This window comes from Babylonia areolata, chromosome 3 (genome assembly GCF_041734735.1).
Source record: "Babylonia areolata isolate BAREFJ2019XMU chromosome 3, ASM4173473v1, whole genome shotgun sequence".
NCBI classification, from domain to species: domain Eukaryota; kingdom Metazoa; phylum Mollusca; class Gastropoda; order Neogastropoda; family Buccinidae; genus Babylonia; species Babylonia areolata.
In genome coordinates, this window is record NC_134878.1 from 61,941,572 (window position 1) to 61,960,014 (window position 18,443).

General features: G+C 39.4%; 2 protein-coding genes and 1 non-coding gene across 3 annotated transcripts in view; 2 read left to right on the forward strand and 1 right to left on the reverse strand.

Annotated features, from left to right (window-relative positions):
- Window positions 1-3,321, forward strand: part of LOC143280179 (importin-13-like) — a 49,454-nt gene extending 46,133 nt beyond the window's left edge. Inside the window, exons 27-28 of the mRNA XM_076584779.1 lie at window positions 1,652-1,818; window positions 2,557-3,321. Coding sequence (XP_076440894.1) covers window positions 1,652-1,818; window positions 2,557-2,647 — 258 coding nt within the window. The 3' untranslated portion in view covers window positions 2,648-3,321. The remainder of the gene's footprint in view (window positions 1-1,651; window positions 1,819-2,556) is intronic.
- A 5,327-nt stretch (window positions 3,322-8,648) lies between these two features.
- Trnal-caa (transfer RNA leucine (anticodon CAA)) lies at window positions 8,649-8,761 on the reverse strand. The gene is made up of 2 exons: window positions 8,724-8,761; window positions 8,649-8,694 (listed from the first exon to the last, which is right to left on the reverse strand). It is a non-coding gene; the product is annotated as a tRNA-Leu (tRNA).
- Window positions 8,762-9,224: 463 nt separating this feature from the next.
- LOC143280399 (mucolipin-3-like) overlaps window positions 9,225-18,443 on the forward strand; it is a 37,594-nt gene continuing 28,375 nt past the window's right edge. The window contains exon 1 of the mRNA XM_076585033.1: window positions 9,225-9,597. Within this exon, the coding sequence (XP_076441148.1) occupies window positions 9,276-9,597 (322 nt within the window). The 5' untranslated portion in view covers window positions 9,225-9,275. The remainder of the gene's footprint in view (window positions 9,598-18,443) is intronic.

The following is an 18,443-nucleotide window of genomic DNA, read 5'->3' on the forward strand; positions in this document are numbered from 1 at the left end:
CCCACCCCCACACGCACACATCCACATCCACACCCACCACACACCCACACCAAACACCAAAACACACACACACACACACACCTTTACACACACACACCTTTACAGACACAGACACACACACACATGCACATGCACACACACATACACTAGCACACACACATCAAACCACACTCACAAACCATCCCCCACACATGCACACACACACACCCACACCAACACACACACATACACACACACACACACACATTGACACCCATACACACACCCACACCAGCCCATACCCACAACCCATCCCCGCACACATGCACACCCACACTCCACCCACAAACCCACACACACCCACACACCCATAGACATACTCACACACACATGCAGACAGGCACACACACACACACACACATGCAGACAGGCACACACACACACACGCAGACAGGCACACACGCATGCACACGCACACACACACACACACACACACACACACACACACACACACACGCAGACAGGCACACACACACACCTGCAGACAGGCGCACACACACACACACATATGCAGACACGCACATACGCATGCACACACACACACACACATGCACACACACACACACACACACGCACTCTCTCACTCACTCACTCACTCAACAACAACACAACAAAACAAAAAAAAGAAGAAGAAATAAAAGTAATAATGAAAATAGTGCTGAAGTATTGGTGGTGTCAGCGTCAGGTGATCTACACAGTACAGTACAATACAGTACAATACGATACACAACACATCACAGCACAGCACAACAGGACACAACAGATGAGACTGCAGAAAAAGAAAAGAAAAAAAAGAACTGATAACAATGATACTCATCATCATCATCATCATCATCATCATCATAAAGGATGCTTATATAGCACACTGTCCAGGAACCTGCTCTGGGTGCTTTTCAAACCACATGGTTTTATACATATCACATTATATCAATGCTACACACACACACACACACACACACACGTGCGCGCGCGCACACACACAACATACATTCATACGTACATAAGAGTACATAGTCACCTCTTTCCCCCTCTCCCACTCCCCAACCTACACACATACAGACCCACCCCCACACACACACACACAGGGTGGTAGAGCCAATTGACGGCTGCCATTGGGCGCTCATCATTCGTTTCCTGTGTCAATCAATCACATTTCAGACACACACACATACACACTCAGACAGACATGTAAAATTTTACATATATGACTGTTTTGTTTATTTACCCCACCATGTAGGCAGCCATACTCCGTTTTCAAGGGTGTGCTTGCTGGCTATGTTTTTGCTTCCATAACCCCCAGAACACTGAAATGGATTACAGGATCTTTAATGTGCGTATTTGATCTTCTGCATGCATATACACACAAAGGGGGTTCAGGCACTAGTAGGTCTGCACATATGGTGACCTGGGAGATCGGAAAAATCTCCACCCTTTACCCACCCAGGTACCGTTACCAAGAATCGAACCCAGGACCCTCAGATTTAAAAGTCCAGCGTTTTAGCCACTTGGCTGTTGTGCCTGAGGTAGCGTGTGACAAGTTCTCTGTGTTGCCTGCAAAAGGAGGTCAGAGTGGGTAGCTTTTAACAGGTTCTCTCTGTGTGGTGACTGGCAGGTGATGTGCAGTGGACCAGACCAGGTCATCCTTGAGGTGATGGCCGACACGCTTGAGGTGTGCTGCAAGTACCAGCTTACGGTGTTCAGTGCCGCTCTGAAGGACGGTCTGCCCTGCGTCAAGGGCGCTGACAAGGATGGAGCCTACTTCGCCGAGCTCTTCATTAGGTGACTGGGGTTTTGAGATTTCTTGCTGGTGTGTGTGTGTTTGTGTGTGCGTGTGTCTGTGTCTGTGTGAGGAGTCTCTGTGAGGGGGAAGGGGGGCTGTGGGAGGATGGATGTGGGTGGGTGTGGATGGGTGTGTGTGTGAGTGTGTAGGGACAGGGTTCTTGCAGAGTCATGGCAGTCTGGGAAAGTCTTGAAAAAATGAGAGAAGACACGGAAAGACATGGTTTTTGCTCTCCAGGGCTTGGAAACATGGAAATTTAATAAAACCCTTGACCAGTACTGTTCAGCAAAGAGCTTGATAATCAGTGCATATGAAAAACAGTCAAAAAGTGAGTGAAATTTAACATTGGTATCTGCCTTATTCTTTTTTGTCAGAGGTCTTGCAGACAAAAATTCTTTTTAATCAGTTTACATTTCTGTGTGCCATTGAAAATTTTCATTCTGGTCTGGAAAAGGTTTTGAATTTTCTTTGGTCTCATCTGTGGGAACACTGGTGTGTGTGTATGGGTGTGTGTGGGTGTGCATGTGTGGGTGTGCATGTGTGTGTGTGCATGTGCTCTGGTGAGTTTTAAAGATTAAGTTTATATCAGATACCTTTGTTTGCGCTATGTGTTTGTTCATGTTTGTCCGACTCTTTACATGATTGTATGTACAATATACTTATGCATACTTGAGTGTATGTGTGTGTACCGGTAGATGATTCACAGTAAATATTTTCATGCATATGTCTTCTCACAGAAACCAGAGGAACCGCATCATGTGCCGAGAACTGGTGGCAGAGTTTGCTCTGAAGTTCCGAGGTCTCTACCACCCTGGCCACATCAGCTAGTCTCCACCACTCCCTCTCTCCGCACACACACACACACACACAACCCCACCCCACCCCACCCCACCCCACCCCACCGACACACACATTTGACTATCTCCTTCATCTAACATTGTCATTTTACATGTTCCCCCCCTTTTATTTTGGTGCTGCCCCATTGCCTGTGTAGTTTGATTAATTGGCATTGCTCCCATGCTGCTTGTTGAGAACCCCACCTTTTCACACAGCCACGCTTGGAATCCCACAGTCTTGGTGTCGTGTCAGGTGTGACCACAGGGCATTGCTCCCATGCTGCTTGTTGAGAATCCCACCTTTTCACACAGCCACGCTTGGAATCCCACAGTCTTGGTGTCGTGTCGGGTGTGACCACAGGGCGCTGCCCATCTCTCAGGGACTTCATCTTCTTCCCCACGCTGACTAGAGTGTGTTTGAGTTGAGCGCTTGTGGTGTGAGGGCACTTTTTGTTTGTCTGTTGTTGGATTTTTTTTGGAAAGAGCAGGCCTCTTCTGTTTAAAAAGTGGGGGGGGGGGAGGTTGATGATGACAATGTGACTGCATGTGATCTGTGAAGAACAGTGAGTGTGTGTGTGTGTGTGACTTGAGTGTTTGTGTGACCTTGAAAGAACATGATTATGTTTGCATGTGTTTGTGTGAAATTAAAAAACAAAAAAACAACAACTTTATATCCAGATATTTCGATGATGGTTGAGAGTGAAACTTGCTGAAATTACTTGCTGATGTTTTATGTATTGCAGAATAATGTGTGCCGTGTCCCGACAGTTATCATGTTCATAACGATCCCGACAAATCTCATGAACAGGGTCCACGTTTACAAATACTAATCATCCGTCACCTGAGTCTTTCAAGTTTTCATAAAGGATGCCTGTAACCAGCATATCCTCTGATGACAGATGTGTTGATAGTGTGCATGATTTGGTGTGTGGCTTCACTTTGTTAGTCTTGCATCTTCACAGGGTTGCTTAGATTTTTAATGATGACGGAAATTGTTACTAATGATTCTTATGATTGGAATGAAGAATTTGTATAGCATTGAATCTCTTGCAGAGACAATTCAGAGCGTTTAACAAACCAGTCGTTCCCACGTATGTACAGCTCTTGATTCAGAGGGACGGAAGATGAAATTATAAATACATGCAAGTAGAAACAAGAGAAGCTGCAGACCAAGAATGATGTTTTTAACTCTTTCTTTACTAAGGTACTCAACAGCGTACCTCATGCACAAAACGCTTCATTACTGTGGTACGCTGTAGTGTACCGCGAGTTTAAGAATTTGTAGTTCATAGGTTAACGGTTTTGTGCGAAACTAAACGGCACAGCTCAGACCTGCACTTTTATTGTGGCTGAAAATGCCTTTGTTTTAGTACAATAAATGCGAGCATACAGTCACCTTTCTCGCTCGCTCGCTCAACAAGATGGCATCTCCATCAACTTCGGCAAGTACTGTGGCTCAAAAGTCGAATGCAAACTGATTCTATAGTTGATATCCACTGTGCATACGCATTTGCCCATTCAATTGCTACAATTAGGAAGTGTATATGGTTACAAAAGACCACAATGGTAAAATTTCTGTTATATGAGAAAAACTCACGCCCTTTTTGTCAGTTCTGAAAAACATGGATTTTTTTCAAAGTATGATCAATCAGTCAGTAATTAAGTGAGTGCTTTGAAACTCTGCGAAATTTTAGTCCATTTTATTCTTTATATCATCACAAAATTTCACTGCTGTATGTAATTGCATTCTTTTTTAGATATTTTTTATTGTAACATAAACGAACGGCCAGTACGGAGAGTATAATGAAGGAAGTCATCGGGCAGTATAGAATGAGTTAATGGAATGACAGTCGAACCAGTTGCAGTGATATGATACAGTATCAGAGTGTCAGCAGTGGGTGTGGTGTGTGTATACATGTGTGTGTGTTTGTGGAGGATCAGAGAAAGAGAGAGAGACACTGCTTGAACAAGAGAGATGGGGACCTGATTTCATCATTGTAAGCTGGAAATTTTCCCTGGAAAACTGATAGTTGATGAGCATGCCTCTCTTTTTCCCCATTTTGTGTGTGTGTGTGTGTGTGTGTGTGTGTGTACTTATGTATGTGTGTGTGTGAGAGAGGAAAAGAGAGAAAGCAAAAGTTTTAATTTTGGGAATGTGTGCTTTTTATATGATGTAAGCTAATGTTTGATTTCTTATTTGATTTTGAAGTGGTAATATTGTGAACACTGGGAGCATGTTTGTGAATGCATGTGTGAAGTTGAAATTCTAGTCCTTCAAGGCTATATATAAGAGTGTACCTGTATTTATATGGAAATGATTAAAGATGTTGCAGACTGACTATGTGTGAGTGTATATATGGGTGCATGCAGTTAGGATGTTCATCTATTCTTATTCTTTTCATAATTATAATATATAAGACAGAATTTCACTGCGTATTGTGCTTTCTGCCTGCTTTGCAGTGATCTTGTAGTGAGTGCTTCCAGTATCTTTGAATTGTACACAAGTATCTGTTTTAAAAGGGTCATAAAAATTCAGTCCTTAAAGTATGTTGATACTGCCACTGCAGATATCTTCAGTGATTCTTGAATTAAAGTAATAGATGTTGCTGTTAAGCTTCCCTTTTCAAGTATTCCATCTTGGAAACTTAGGAAAACCTGTATTTGATTTTACCATATGAATTTGCAGAAAAGTGATTTGCCTCATCTCTTACATGGAAAGTCAATATAGAAATTATTTTCAGAATCTGTACACATGGTTCTGTTCTTGATGATGGAAAAAGCAGAACCAGCTTTTGTAACACCTGAACTCAACAATGAGAAAATATACTACTTTGATTAACATTTTTCCGTCTTTACTGCTGAACTTGTTGCCTCTGTATCACATTCTACATGACAAAAAAAAAGCCAAATTTTACTTTCTATAGATTCAAAAATGGTGTTAAATGCTCATAGATCTAAAATAAAAATAAAAATAAATTTAAAAAACACCAGAAAAAACATGTCTTGAGATAAGTGAAATAAAATACTGGTACCTTTTTTGGATCAAAGGCATACTTGTTAGCCTCCTTTCTGTTGGATGCCTTCTCACTGTGGGATTTAATAAAAAAAAAAAAAAAAAAAGTGGGTGGACCAGGGTGCCAAAAAGGCGTGTGCAGTTATGGTGGTTCAATCCTTCTCAATATTCCATTAAATCTACAAGAATGTTTTAGTTATATTGTAAAAGCATCCTGTGATTGCCTTATGATATGCTGAAATATGAAGATCTGCTGATATTACCTTCACTGTATAAAGGCTATAAAAGTGAGCAAACCCCAAGGCTTACTTAAATGATTTATCTGTCTCCCTGTCAAGATCAATGATAGGCTTGCGTCTTTTCACTGTTAGCCGCGCGAAATTTGGCCAAACAGAGCAAACCATAGGCCTAGTTTGCATCAGTTTGACATGGTAAGTATATGTAAACACCAAACATGGAGTATAATACAAACTCCTCCTATTTGTTTGAATGACCTTCAGACAAAATTTTGCGAAGATATACAATGTTCATGTGGTAAACAAGTTTATGTCTATCACATTCTTTTCCATGGTTGCCTAAGAACGAGTCAGTTGGTCTTTCAAAATCTCACTGGCCATTTTCTGTCAAGTACTCCTTTATCCTGGAAGACGTTTTAATGAATTATTTGTTTCAGTTTCAGTTTCTCAAGGAGGCATCACTGCTTTCGGACAAATCCATACATGCTACACCACATCTGCTAGGCAGATTCCTGACAACAGTATAATCCAACACACTTGTCATGCATGCCTTGAGTGAAAACACATATGTTTTGTGTAGTGATTGGAGTGGATTTCTTTGACAGGATTTTGCCAGAGGACAACACTTTTGTTGCCATGGGTTCTTTTTCAGTGCACCAAATGCGAGCTGCACATGGGACCTTGGTTTATCATCTCATCCAAACGACTGGATGCACAGCTTGATTTTCTTGTCAAACTTTGGAGAAAGGACGAGAGTGGGATTTGAACCCAGACCCTCACAGACACTTTGTCGGCAGATAAGCGGCTTGACCATTCTGCCACCCTGCTCATTATTTATCCTTTTTGTCCTTGTTTTATTTCTTAGACAAACATCTAAATGTTTGAAACAGAGTCCAGTTGCTCCCAGTTGATCATTTTCTTGTAGTTATTAGAACACGTCATACTACTGTTGAGATGCTTCCCTTATATTGTTTGTTCTCAGTTTTATCTGGCCTTGCCTTTACCAAGCAGAGCAAATCGATAGACCTAGTTTGCATCAGTTTGACATGGCAAGTATATTATCACCAAACATGGAGTATAATACAAACTCCTCATTTTCATCTCTCTGTATGTCGCTGTTTCCTATCAGAGTCATCCCATCCACACTTCCCATTCCCCCCCCCCCCCTCCATTAATTAGTTCTTGCTTTTAGTGTTAAGCAAACGCGTGTGTGCACGCGCACGCACACACAATTTCTGTATTATCCTGACTTCTCATTCCCCTCTCCCCACCCCACCCCACTTTTTAAAAATATTTTTATATATTTTATTATTGTTATTATTATTATTTTTTTTAATCGTCTAATATCACTATTAGTCAAGAGATGCTGAACTAGAGAACAAAGACACACACAAAAATTACAATGGAACGCGGCACAACACATAGCAAGACAAGGAAAATCAGAACTTTTCCTTTTTCACATTTGACTTTTCAAACTTTGTACATGTCCATCGTTCTTGTTCAACTTCAGTCGATCCTCGTTTTATTGTTTACGAACACTAATGTCCTAGGTAGAAATTAATCTTTTAGCAGAATGTGTTGTAAGTCAATGCGAATAGTTGCGTATTATTCTTTCCCTCGTTCAATCAATCTTAAATTGGAGGTGCTTCATTCTCTTCTGCCTGTTGCGGTAATACCTTAGTCATACCTGTAGCTTATCATTCCCTCCGAGGGGGGACATAGCAAAACTCTCTTCCCGTACTCGGCTCCTCAGAAAAAGAAAAAAGTGGGAGGCAAACTTCTTGTTCAAACTCTCTCTGGCTACCGGTCTCAGCAGCGAAGTAAAGTTACTAAACAGACTGTATTTATAGGTGAGACGAGCAAATGGCCTCTAATTCTGTGGTGCCTTCTTTCGCGCACACACGCACATAGCAAGACAAGAAATCTGGACTTTTCACTGTTTTATGTTTGACTTTTTAAAATCTTTGTCAAATAGTCCCAATTCAGTTCTTGTTATCAACTTCATTTCCTCTTTTTAAAATTTGTTTTAGAACACCTATATGTTTTAGAGTTAGAAAGTTAATCTTTTAACCAGATTGTTGTCAAGTTAATGTGAATAGTAGTTGTTTTTTTCCCCTTTCCCTCCTTCAATCTTCAATCTTCAAATTGGAAGGTCAGCTGTCATTACTGACTATTAATGACCTGTGTGCGCAGAGGCGTAAATACCTAGTCATAACCTAAGTAGACCTATCTTCCCTCCGGAGGGGGTGACAATGAGAAAGAACATGTATACATACTCCCTCCCACCGTCACTCGCAGCATCCCTCCGGAGGAAAAAAAAAAAAAAAAGGGGGGGGGGGGGGGGGACTAAACTGTGATCTTGTTCAGCTCCCTCTTGAAAGCTACCAAGGAGGGAGCCTCTGCTGCTGTTGCAGGCAGGGAGTTCCAGACAGGGATGGTTGATGGGAAAAAAACTGTATTTATAAGGGTCAGAGGAGGAGCTAAGATGGACAAATTTGTGGCGATGACACCCTTCATGTCTAATGTAACTTAATGTTGGTAGACATTAAATGAAACTGAACACACACACACACAGACACACACACACACACACAGACGTCAGATAAGAAAAAACCTGATTTTTCCCCCATACTTCTGAAACAAAAATAAACAAAATCACTGGTAGTTTTGAAGAGATATACTTCATTATGAAAGTTTGATTAAAAAAAAAAAAAAAAAAAAAGGAAATAAAATTAAAAAAAATTTGTCAGAAGTGGGATTCGAACCCACGCCCACATTCGTGGACCAGAACACTCGTCCCGCATTGGGAAGGTTTAGACCTTGAGTCTGGCGCCTTAGACCACTCGGCCATCCTGACAGTTAGGTAAAGGGGCATCTTATATAAAATATATAAATAAGGTAATGTTCTCAGCGACAAACCGTTATTTGTATAATTACATAAAACGTGTTTACATCTTTCGGTGGCCTGATTAGAAACACCAGTTTACTTCTCTTTGACCAACGATTTATTTACTGCAACTTCCTCAAAATAAATCATACTGATGTTCGTAAATTTCAAGCCCAGTTTAACGAACACACTGTTATCGCGAATTACACTAAAGAAAAGCAACAACTTATTTATAAACTAGGATATATGTTTTAAGAAAAACATTGCTTTAAGGTGTGAGTTTGTGGGAGCCGTCGCATGGATTTGCACGTTTTGTGTAAATAGATTTTTGTTCTTTTTCTTTTTAACGTCCACTTCCTGTCACGCGACTTCGCTGTGGACCAAAACAAACAGCTTGAGATAGGCGTGTATCACATCTCTGAATGCCGTCTAGTGTCACGTAACAGTCTAGAGAAGAGTGGGGAATATGACTTGCTGATACAATATGAATCCATCACCAGTTATCAGAAGCCGAAGTCGGAGTCCCTCACCTGTTTCCCACCGACGTGAGTGCAGCGACAGTGAAGTAGACTGTTCGTTGAAATCGAAACTCCATCGAACGAACTTCACTGACGATCATGTCCAGTTTAAAGGTCGTGCTGGAAGTGGAGACAGTGATGGGGGACACTCTGTTTCCCATACATTTAGACAGTTCTTAACCGTCCCGGGAGCTTCATGTGAAAGCGATCTTCCTAAGACCAAGAAACGCAGCAGGCGAAGAAGTTTGAGCGACAGCAGTCGTCGAACCACAAGAAAATCACGAAGAGGTAAATTGATAATAAGTGAAATGAAATACAACAAACTATCGGAGATGGATGTATCACAGTGTCCAGCTCAGTCCACTACAAACCTCCACCCAAACAACTAAACGAAAAAGAAAAAAAGGGACAAAATAAAATTGTTCACATACACACGTGTACGTGTGTCCACACGACTTAAGTTTATCACCATGTGTGTCAGCTGTAAATTTCATTTATTTTATCAACAGCAGAGTTAGTCTCCCAGGGAACACTTATCATGTTTATCTGGTGTCAGTCTTGGGTACAGGTTTCCACAACCCTGTTTATCAGCCACAGATGTTTGCCTTTCTTCAGACTGATAGGGAGGGAGGTTAAGCTGAACTTTGCCTTCTGACGAAGTGGTCAGTGCTATTTCTTGCCACATGTTAGCCTCCATATTGCTGATCCAGGTTTTCTGGTTGGTCATTTTAAACCTGTAGACTGTGTGTGTGACTGGTTGGAGGCTCTTTCCCTGAGCATATTGACAGCAGTGTGTATCACACAGCAAGTATGATTTTTGTTTTTTTGTTTGTTTTGGTTATTGATAATTGTAATTTTTAAAAGATATTAAAAAAGCAACACTCAAAATTTATTGTGAATTTACTTATGTGTCACTGTAGCTGTAAGATCACAGTGAATCAAACAAATAATGAGTCACTATGAAATGATTTTGAAATTACAAATCTGGGATGTTCACTTATTGTTTTAGTTTTGGGGGGTAGATCTGTCTTTTACTTGAAAACTGTGTACAACTACAACTACAAGTACAACAATATAAAGTTATTATGTATATAGTAGTTGAGATAAATATATTTCATATAATATATATATGTGTGTGTGTGAATTCTTAATTTATTTCTTTAACTCACTCAGTACGGCCAGTCCTCTCTTCTCCTCAACACGAACCCCTCGGATGTCCAGTGGGTGTCTGAATGACCCAACCTTTAGCTTCTGTCGTCAGAATTGTGGTATTCTTTGTCAACATTCACCTCTTCAGTACAAGAGCCTTCCGCTTGCATTTTTTTTTGATGGTGGTAATTGGGGTGAAACGCTGTTAACGACGTCTCTTTCGCCGTTCGTATGGAGAGAGTTAAAACAAATCATTGCACAACTTCATAATTTAAAACAAAATGCACAGATGTATGTATAATGAACCAGGTTCATAGGTGTTTCAGTATGCTGTCATTGTGTTGTTTAGCAAGGAGCGATCAGTCACTATTACTTTACTAAGTACAGTGATCGCTGAAAATCCAAATATAAATTCGAAATCTTTTGCTTTCTCTGTCCTTTCCCCTTTTTTTTTCATTTGTTTTCCATATGAGAACTCACACATGTTCCACCATGTGACATAGTAATGGATAGAAGTCAAGACACATAGCAAATTGCGTACATATACTGATATAGTCACTGTGTCATGTGTCTGTTGGAAAACAGATTTGAGTAAATCAAATGCAGAAGGTAAGGGTTTTATTTTAAAATATCCACAGAGTAACACTGTGCATGCTTTAGATATCAGTATAAGGTATTGATTACTACTGTATATGTATATCTTTGTTTTTGGCAAAGCATTGCAAAAAATCATATCAAGTATCATGATATAGACAGATCTAGTATTTTTTTTATTTGTTAGAACAAATCAGTGCACAAATTTATATTTTTTAAATGTACACTATTGGCCATTCTGATCTGGAATGGAAATAAAATATGGATGTAGGTATTCACTCCATGTTCTGGGCTTGCTGATTTTCTCTTCTCCTCTTAAAAGAATTGAATATGAAAGGTTTATGAATGTCAGTTCAGGTATATATAATGAACAGTGTATTTGATTGATATCAGAACCAGTGAATGTTTATGACAGTACTCAAAAAAATAAAAGAAGAAATATGAGATATAAAAAAGAAAGAAGGAAGTTAGTGTCTGAATCATATAGATTATAACGAGCGTTTCCTTTTGACCATACACTTGTTTGTGAGGTTTTTTGTGTGTTTTCTTTCCCATGTAGAAATTAACTTGTGCCATCACAGGCTCGTTATAAACACAAATATGGTAATGATCATGCACACCATGAAAAGAGATTATAAACAGTCAAATAAGATATCAAATAAAAATCTGCAATAGCTGTCAGTGGATTAAAACAAGCCCCCACACGCACACATGCACAGGCACACACACACACATAGAATTAAGGTAATTGGTTCTTCCTCCCTGCTATGCTGTATGCAGCTGAAGCTGAGACCCTGAAACAGGAAGATAATGTAAAGGATTGCAACAGAAATGACATAACATCAAACTGAACACTTTGATAACCATTGAGAGAGGATGGAAGAGATAGGAAGTTGACGTGGTCACAATAATGACAGGTTACAAGGACAGTGATAAGAGTGAAGCAGACAGACTGAAACTGCCATTTGTGATTGAATAAACAAATGGAGATGGGGTGAAGAAAAGCTGCTGTGATATAAAGTGCATTTCTAGGAGCCACAGTGTAGTTTGGGTGTTGCTGTATTCTCTATGACTGGTGTTTGTATTGAAAGACTGTTGACTTGGTTGAGCTTGTTACTTTGTATTCCGTTGTTCTACCAGTGACTATGGCTTCTTCCTCTACAGAATATGCAGGTAACTGGGGGTTTTAGCGCAACAGTTTTGAGTGGATCTATTTTGAGTTTATATTATATTTATTTTGAGTGTTGTACTTGTAGCTTTTTTGTTATTTCTTCTTATTTTTTTTTTAATTTTATTTTTTTATAGTTTTAAGTTTTAGCTGCCATAGGTTTTTTTATGAATAATTTTTTTCCATGTACTCATATTCTGTTATGTTTCTGGTCTGATTTAGTGTATTTGTGTATGCATCATTTTGCATGTGTTTGTTTGTGTATATATTATACACACGTGTGTGTGTGTGTGTGTGTGTGTGTGTGTGCGCGCGTGCGCGTAAGTGAGGTTCTGATTTTGACCATGAGTGGTGATTTCACAAGTTTTGTTGTGACTGAGTGAGACCAGTTTTGTGAGACCTTTATACATTCAAATAAAATTACAGGATATCTCTGGATAATAGTTAATTGGTTGTCAACTTTTTAAAACCAGTTTTGTGCTTGTGTACCATGACATTATCTGTTGTTGTTGTTTTTTTTTGTTTGTTTTTTTGCTCCCCAGTATAAATCTTTGGGATTCATTCTGTGATTAAGATTGGAACCACAGGTTTGTCTGTCCCTGACACTGACAATGGAGCATATAGGTGAGAAAGAAACATGTATTGTGTTGTATTGCTTTTTAAAAAAAAAATTGTCACAACAGATTTCTTTCTGTGTAATGTGGGCTGCTCTCCCCATGGGAGAGTGTGTTGGAACAGTGCTGTGCCACCCATTTTTTTTTATCAGTTTTTTTTTCTACCCTGCAAGTGTATGCGTTTTGCTATCAAAGTTGTTTTTTCCATATGATTTTGCCAGGGAAAACATTTCAGTTGCCGTGAGTTGTTTTTTTTTAGTGTGCCAAGAGTGTGCTGTACACAGGAGGTTGGTTAAGTATCTTATCCAAAGGAAGCTGGTTTATTTATCTTATCCACAAGACTGACGGGCGCAGTAGCCGAGTGGTGAAGCGTTGGACTTTCGTTTCAATCTGAGGGTCCTGGGTTGGAATCTCGGTGACAACGCCTGGTGGGTAAAGCGTTGAGATTTTCCCGATCTCCCATGTCAACATATGTGCAGACGTGCTTGTGCCTGAACCCCCTTCGTGTGTATACGCAAGCAGAATATCGAATAAGCACTTTAAACATCCTGTAATCCATGTCAGCATTTGACAGGTTATGGAAACAAGGACATACCCAGCATGCACACTCCTGAAAACGGAGTATGGCTGCCTACATGGTGGGGAAAAAATGGTCATACGCATAAAATCCATGGTGTACATGTATACGAGTGAGCGTGGGAGTTCCAGCCCATGAACAACGAAGAAGAAGAAAAATCCGAGAGACTAGCACATAGACCACCAATCAAGTGAATGTTGGAATTGCAGGCCACAGCCACAAACAAAGAATGTAATCATGCATGTATTATATGGTTACATTTTTGTGTCTTTTGAAGTGTTGTTCATCTTGTAAGGTATATAAATGTTTCTGATATGGTTTATCATCTGGGCCTGATAGATGACAGAAATTAATAGAATATAAATACCAGGATTAGGAATCATAGAGAAAATTACATTTGTGTCTTTCAGCAAAATAGGAAGTCCATGGTTTGTTGTTGTTTTTTTCATCCTGAGTCTTATCAGTCAGAAAATGCCGCAAAGGAAATCAGCTCAGGATTGTTTATTATTGTAGAAAGTGGTGTTTTATATATATATATATATATATATATATATATATATATATATATATATATATATATATATGTGTGTGTGTGTGTGTGTAAAGAAGAAGAAGACTGAAAAGGAATCGCCCATCTAAAACTTGCTTAAATTTGCCGAAGCAGTCTGATAGAAATCTGACACAATGTATTTACCACAAATTAAAAATTATGTTACATTCTATAGTTTCAGATCATGTAATACTTGTAGCAATCCGTAAAGCTGTGGTGCTGTATTGTGAGTGGTGTTTGCATGGTTTTGTTATTCTAGTTTTAATTTCAGTGTTGTTGTACAAAGTCTCATGTAACTAATGTAATTGAAATGTTAATCATTTTAATGTAAACCTGAATTTTCCAGGGGGAAAAATAAGCAAACAAACAAACAAACAAACAAAAACCACCACCAACAAAAACCACCAAAACAATGTTTTATTGCTTAATTGCTGTGAAGTTATCAGTACCAAGCATAACAAGAGAGGCAAGGCCTTCAAGACTCACTTGTGATACACTTAAAAAAAAAAAATCTAATCGTTAAAATGTGTTCTGTATTTGTTATTATAAAGCTTCGCGTTAAAAAAAGAAAAAGAAAAAAAAGTCCTAACCAGATTCGAATTAAGTCCCCTAGCATTAATTAGAGTAATTTCCCTTTTTTACTATCTGCACCAAAACGTTTGCAAAATAAATAAAACTTCCATGCTTAGCAAAAGAAGTTCCTGTTTGAACAAAAAATGATAATAATGCCTGCTCTTGTTGTTGGGTCAGAATATCAGATCAAAGTGCCAAGTTTAGAGAATACAAAAAATATAAATATAACAGTAAATGCAGTTTGCATATAATTAGGCTTCATTTTTTATTTTTTTTGTGCCCATCCCAGAGGTGCAATATTGTTTTAAACAAGATGACTGGAAAGAACTGAATTTTTCCTATTTTTATGGCAAATTTGGTGTCAACTGACAAAGTATTTGCAGAGAAAATGTCACTGTTAAAGTTTACCACGGACACACAGACACACACACACACACACACACACACACAACCGAACACCGGGTTAAAACATAGACTCACTTTGTTTACACAAGTGAGTCAAAAATGGTGAATGGTCCCAGAGCCTTTTACAGCATAAAAGGCATAAGAGCAGTGAATACATATCCACAGTATTGACAGTGGCAAGGAACTGGTGTGGGAAGGTAGGGCCCAGTCCTCCCCTTCCGCCATTTAAACCATAAGGAAGTTTAGCCACTCACTGTGGGTTGAGTGAGGAAAATGGAAGTAAAGTGCCTTTCCCAAGGACACAACACCATGCTGAGATGGGGGAGGGGGTGGGGGTGGGGTGGGGTGGGGGCCTCGACCCCTGATCATCTGGTGAACTCTGGATCACAAGTCCAACGTCTGACCAAGTTCTTGCCAGTGTGCCTCCACCAACCATAAATGAACTGTATTGTTCACCCAGACACAATAACCTTGTCTACACATAAAGAACATCACAGTTTGTAGTGTGATAAACAAGTATATCATCACCATCTGATGTCTAGAGTAGGTCTAGAGTAGGTCAAGTGTGCCACAAGACAGTAGGACAGCTGAAGGAGCTGTGACCTTGGTTTTCCCAGTTAACTGCTTCAGGGTAAGAGAACCAAACGGGTCTGCGTGTTTTTCAAAAGCCCTGTTTTTTTCCTTTGCCGTGACTCCTTGATTCAAGAGTTGTCCACAGGTTTGAGTCCCGTATACAGACTTGGATTTTTTTTTAATTTCCACCAACTCCCTGACTAGACCTTGAGTGGAGGTTTGGGTGCTGGTCTTTTGGATGAGACAATAAATTGAGGTCTCGTGTGTAGCATTCACTTAGCACACATTTAAGAAAAACAACAAACCTGTGGCAACGAAAGGGTCATCCTTGGCAATATTCTGTTAAAAAAAATCACTTTGATAATTCACCAAAAAGCATTTGCAGACCCCCCCCCCAAAAAAAAAAAATTTGTAGAGGATTCTGTTTTGACAAAAAGTAATACAATACGATGCAGTACTGTGACAGTTTCTGTCATGCTTGCACGTTTGAATTGCATGCCCAAGCCCGTTTAGAATGGGTCTATGTCTGCATCAAGACCTGAGACGAACAACAAAAGTTGTGCTTGTGCTTGTTCAAGTGGAAGTAGCTTAGTAAGCATGTTCGTTGTTGTTGTTGTTGTTGTTGTTGTTGTTTAGTGTAATTTCAGAGGGAGAAAATCCTTTGATCAGATGTTGATGAAACATTGAACTTTAACATGCAGACCAAGTTGTCTGAAAACTTGTAGCTGTCTCCATTTGGGTTAGTTCATCTGCTTTTGAAATATGTTATTGTTTTACAATTTTCAAAGAGTCAGTGCATAGGACAAGCATCTTATAGTTCTACTTTTAGTTTTATATTTCAAGCAGATGTGGTGAAGCATATGGATGAATCTGCATGTTTTGATGCCTCCTTGAAACTGAAACTGGAAGTTTTTGTTAATGGTTGGACTGTCAGATAACAGGTTTTAAATGTATAATGCATTGTGTGTGTGTGTGTGTGTGTGTGTGTGTGTGTGTGTGTGTGTGTGTGTGATTTTTGCTTAAGTAAAAAAAAAAACAAAAAACCATGCACATCACAAACAAATATTTAAATATAACATGCATACTTTCAGAGTGACATTCTTGTTGAAAGAAAGGTGTAAATGGAGACCTGTAATTTATCTGCAGCTCACATTAAGAGCCTATCAGGCAAAGTCTGGAGCTGACATTGTAACTCAGGTTCTTTCAAACTGTGTCTGTCAAGAACTGTGTTTATTCACATTTGGTCATTTTTCAGGAAGAATTTTGTAACGCATATCCATAACATTTCTAAAGTGTTCTTTTCTCTGTCACTTGACATTGTTAGTGGAGGTATATCAATTGAGGCTCTGTGTGTGTGTGTGTGTGTGTGTGTGTGTGTGTGTGTGTGTGTGTGTGTGTGTCTGAATATGTTATTGCAAAGTGAATTGAGAGGTTTGAATGTGTTCCACAAATGCACAATTAAATTGTTATCATTATTGTTATCATCATGATCATTACCACACAATACCAGTAGTAGTAGTAGTAGTAGTAGTATTTTGTTGTTGTTGGTATTTTCTGTCTTTGTAGTATCTGACATGAAACAGAAAGGTTTGCATGTATATAGCATAGCTGATGAAATTTTAGGTCGACATTCAGAGTCAGTCTTAAATATTTATCAGTTTTTTGGTGTTTTGTTTTGTTTTGTTTTCGTTTGTTTTGGTGGGTTTTTTTTTTTTTTTTATAAAAGTTTACATTTGCTGTGAGCTACTTCTTGTAAAACTAGTGTGACTAGGCCATTGTAGCTGGAGACATAACGAAGAAAAAAAAACACCTAACAAAACACAGACCAGCGCACACACGCATTATTGAAAACAAATCTGCTTCATAACCTCAATAATTAGGTCCATTGCATCGGTCTTTCCTTCTTACTAATCTTAGTGCACTTTGTGTGCTTAAAGCACTTTCAAAAAGCCAGGTGTCAGGTAGAGTGATACTGCAGTTGTTGTTTTTTTTCCAGTGTTGTGTGTCATTGTCTTTACCAGTCTGTGACCTCAGTAATAACTATCGCAGTATCAGTTCATGTTTGAATCACATGTTCTCACCGTATGTCAATGTGTGTGTGTGTGTGTGTGTGTGTGTGTGTGTGTGTGTGTGTGTGTGTGTGTGTGTGTGTGTGCTTGCACACCTGTACTCTGTGTGTGCGTGTGTGTGTGTGTGTGTGTGTTCACACCTGTACTCTGTGTGTGTGTGTGTGTGTGTGTTCACACCTGTACTCTGTGTGTGCGTGTGTGTGTGTGTGTGTGTGTGTGTTCACACCTGTACTGTCTGTGTGTGTGTGTCCTTTGGTTGATTTTAGAGATGTCTGTCTGTGCATGTCAGGGTCTTTACATGGCATATATATGCTAAAGACTACTTATTTGACTATTTTTTGACACATTTCTTAGACACCGTACCTGAACGTTTACATTTACAGCAGCATACTTTAAACCTGAAGGAATCTTGCTGACAAGGTGTTGATTCTTTCCTTGCCTCAATTTTTTTTTTTTCCAAATAGGAAGGAAGAGAAATGTGTGTGTGTGTGTGTGTGTGTGTGATTGTTTGGCTATTTTCATTCTTCTTTTCCTTCCTGTCACTCGATGTTTAGGATTTCTTTCCATTACATTCAGCGAATTTTAAGTTTGACAAACTGTTTTACATGGTAACGAGTCTTCTTATCACTCTTATATTTTTTTTTAACAAGGTCATTATCTGCGTGACACAGTTGCCTGATAACAAGGTCTGCGTGAGGTTACGTACATACTTACTATCAGCGTGCCTTTCCCTCACAGTTTTGACGTCAGGGTTCATTATTACTGTCGTTTGTTACTTGTGCTGTCAGGTTCATGGGTCGTTAATCGGTGCATCAGATGTTTGCGTATGCAGTGCGACACACAGATAAGAGTGTTGGTCTAA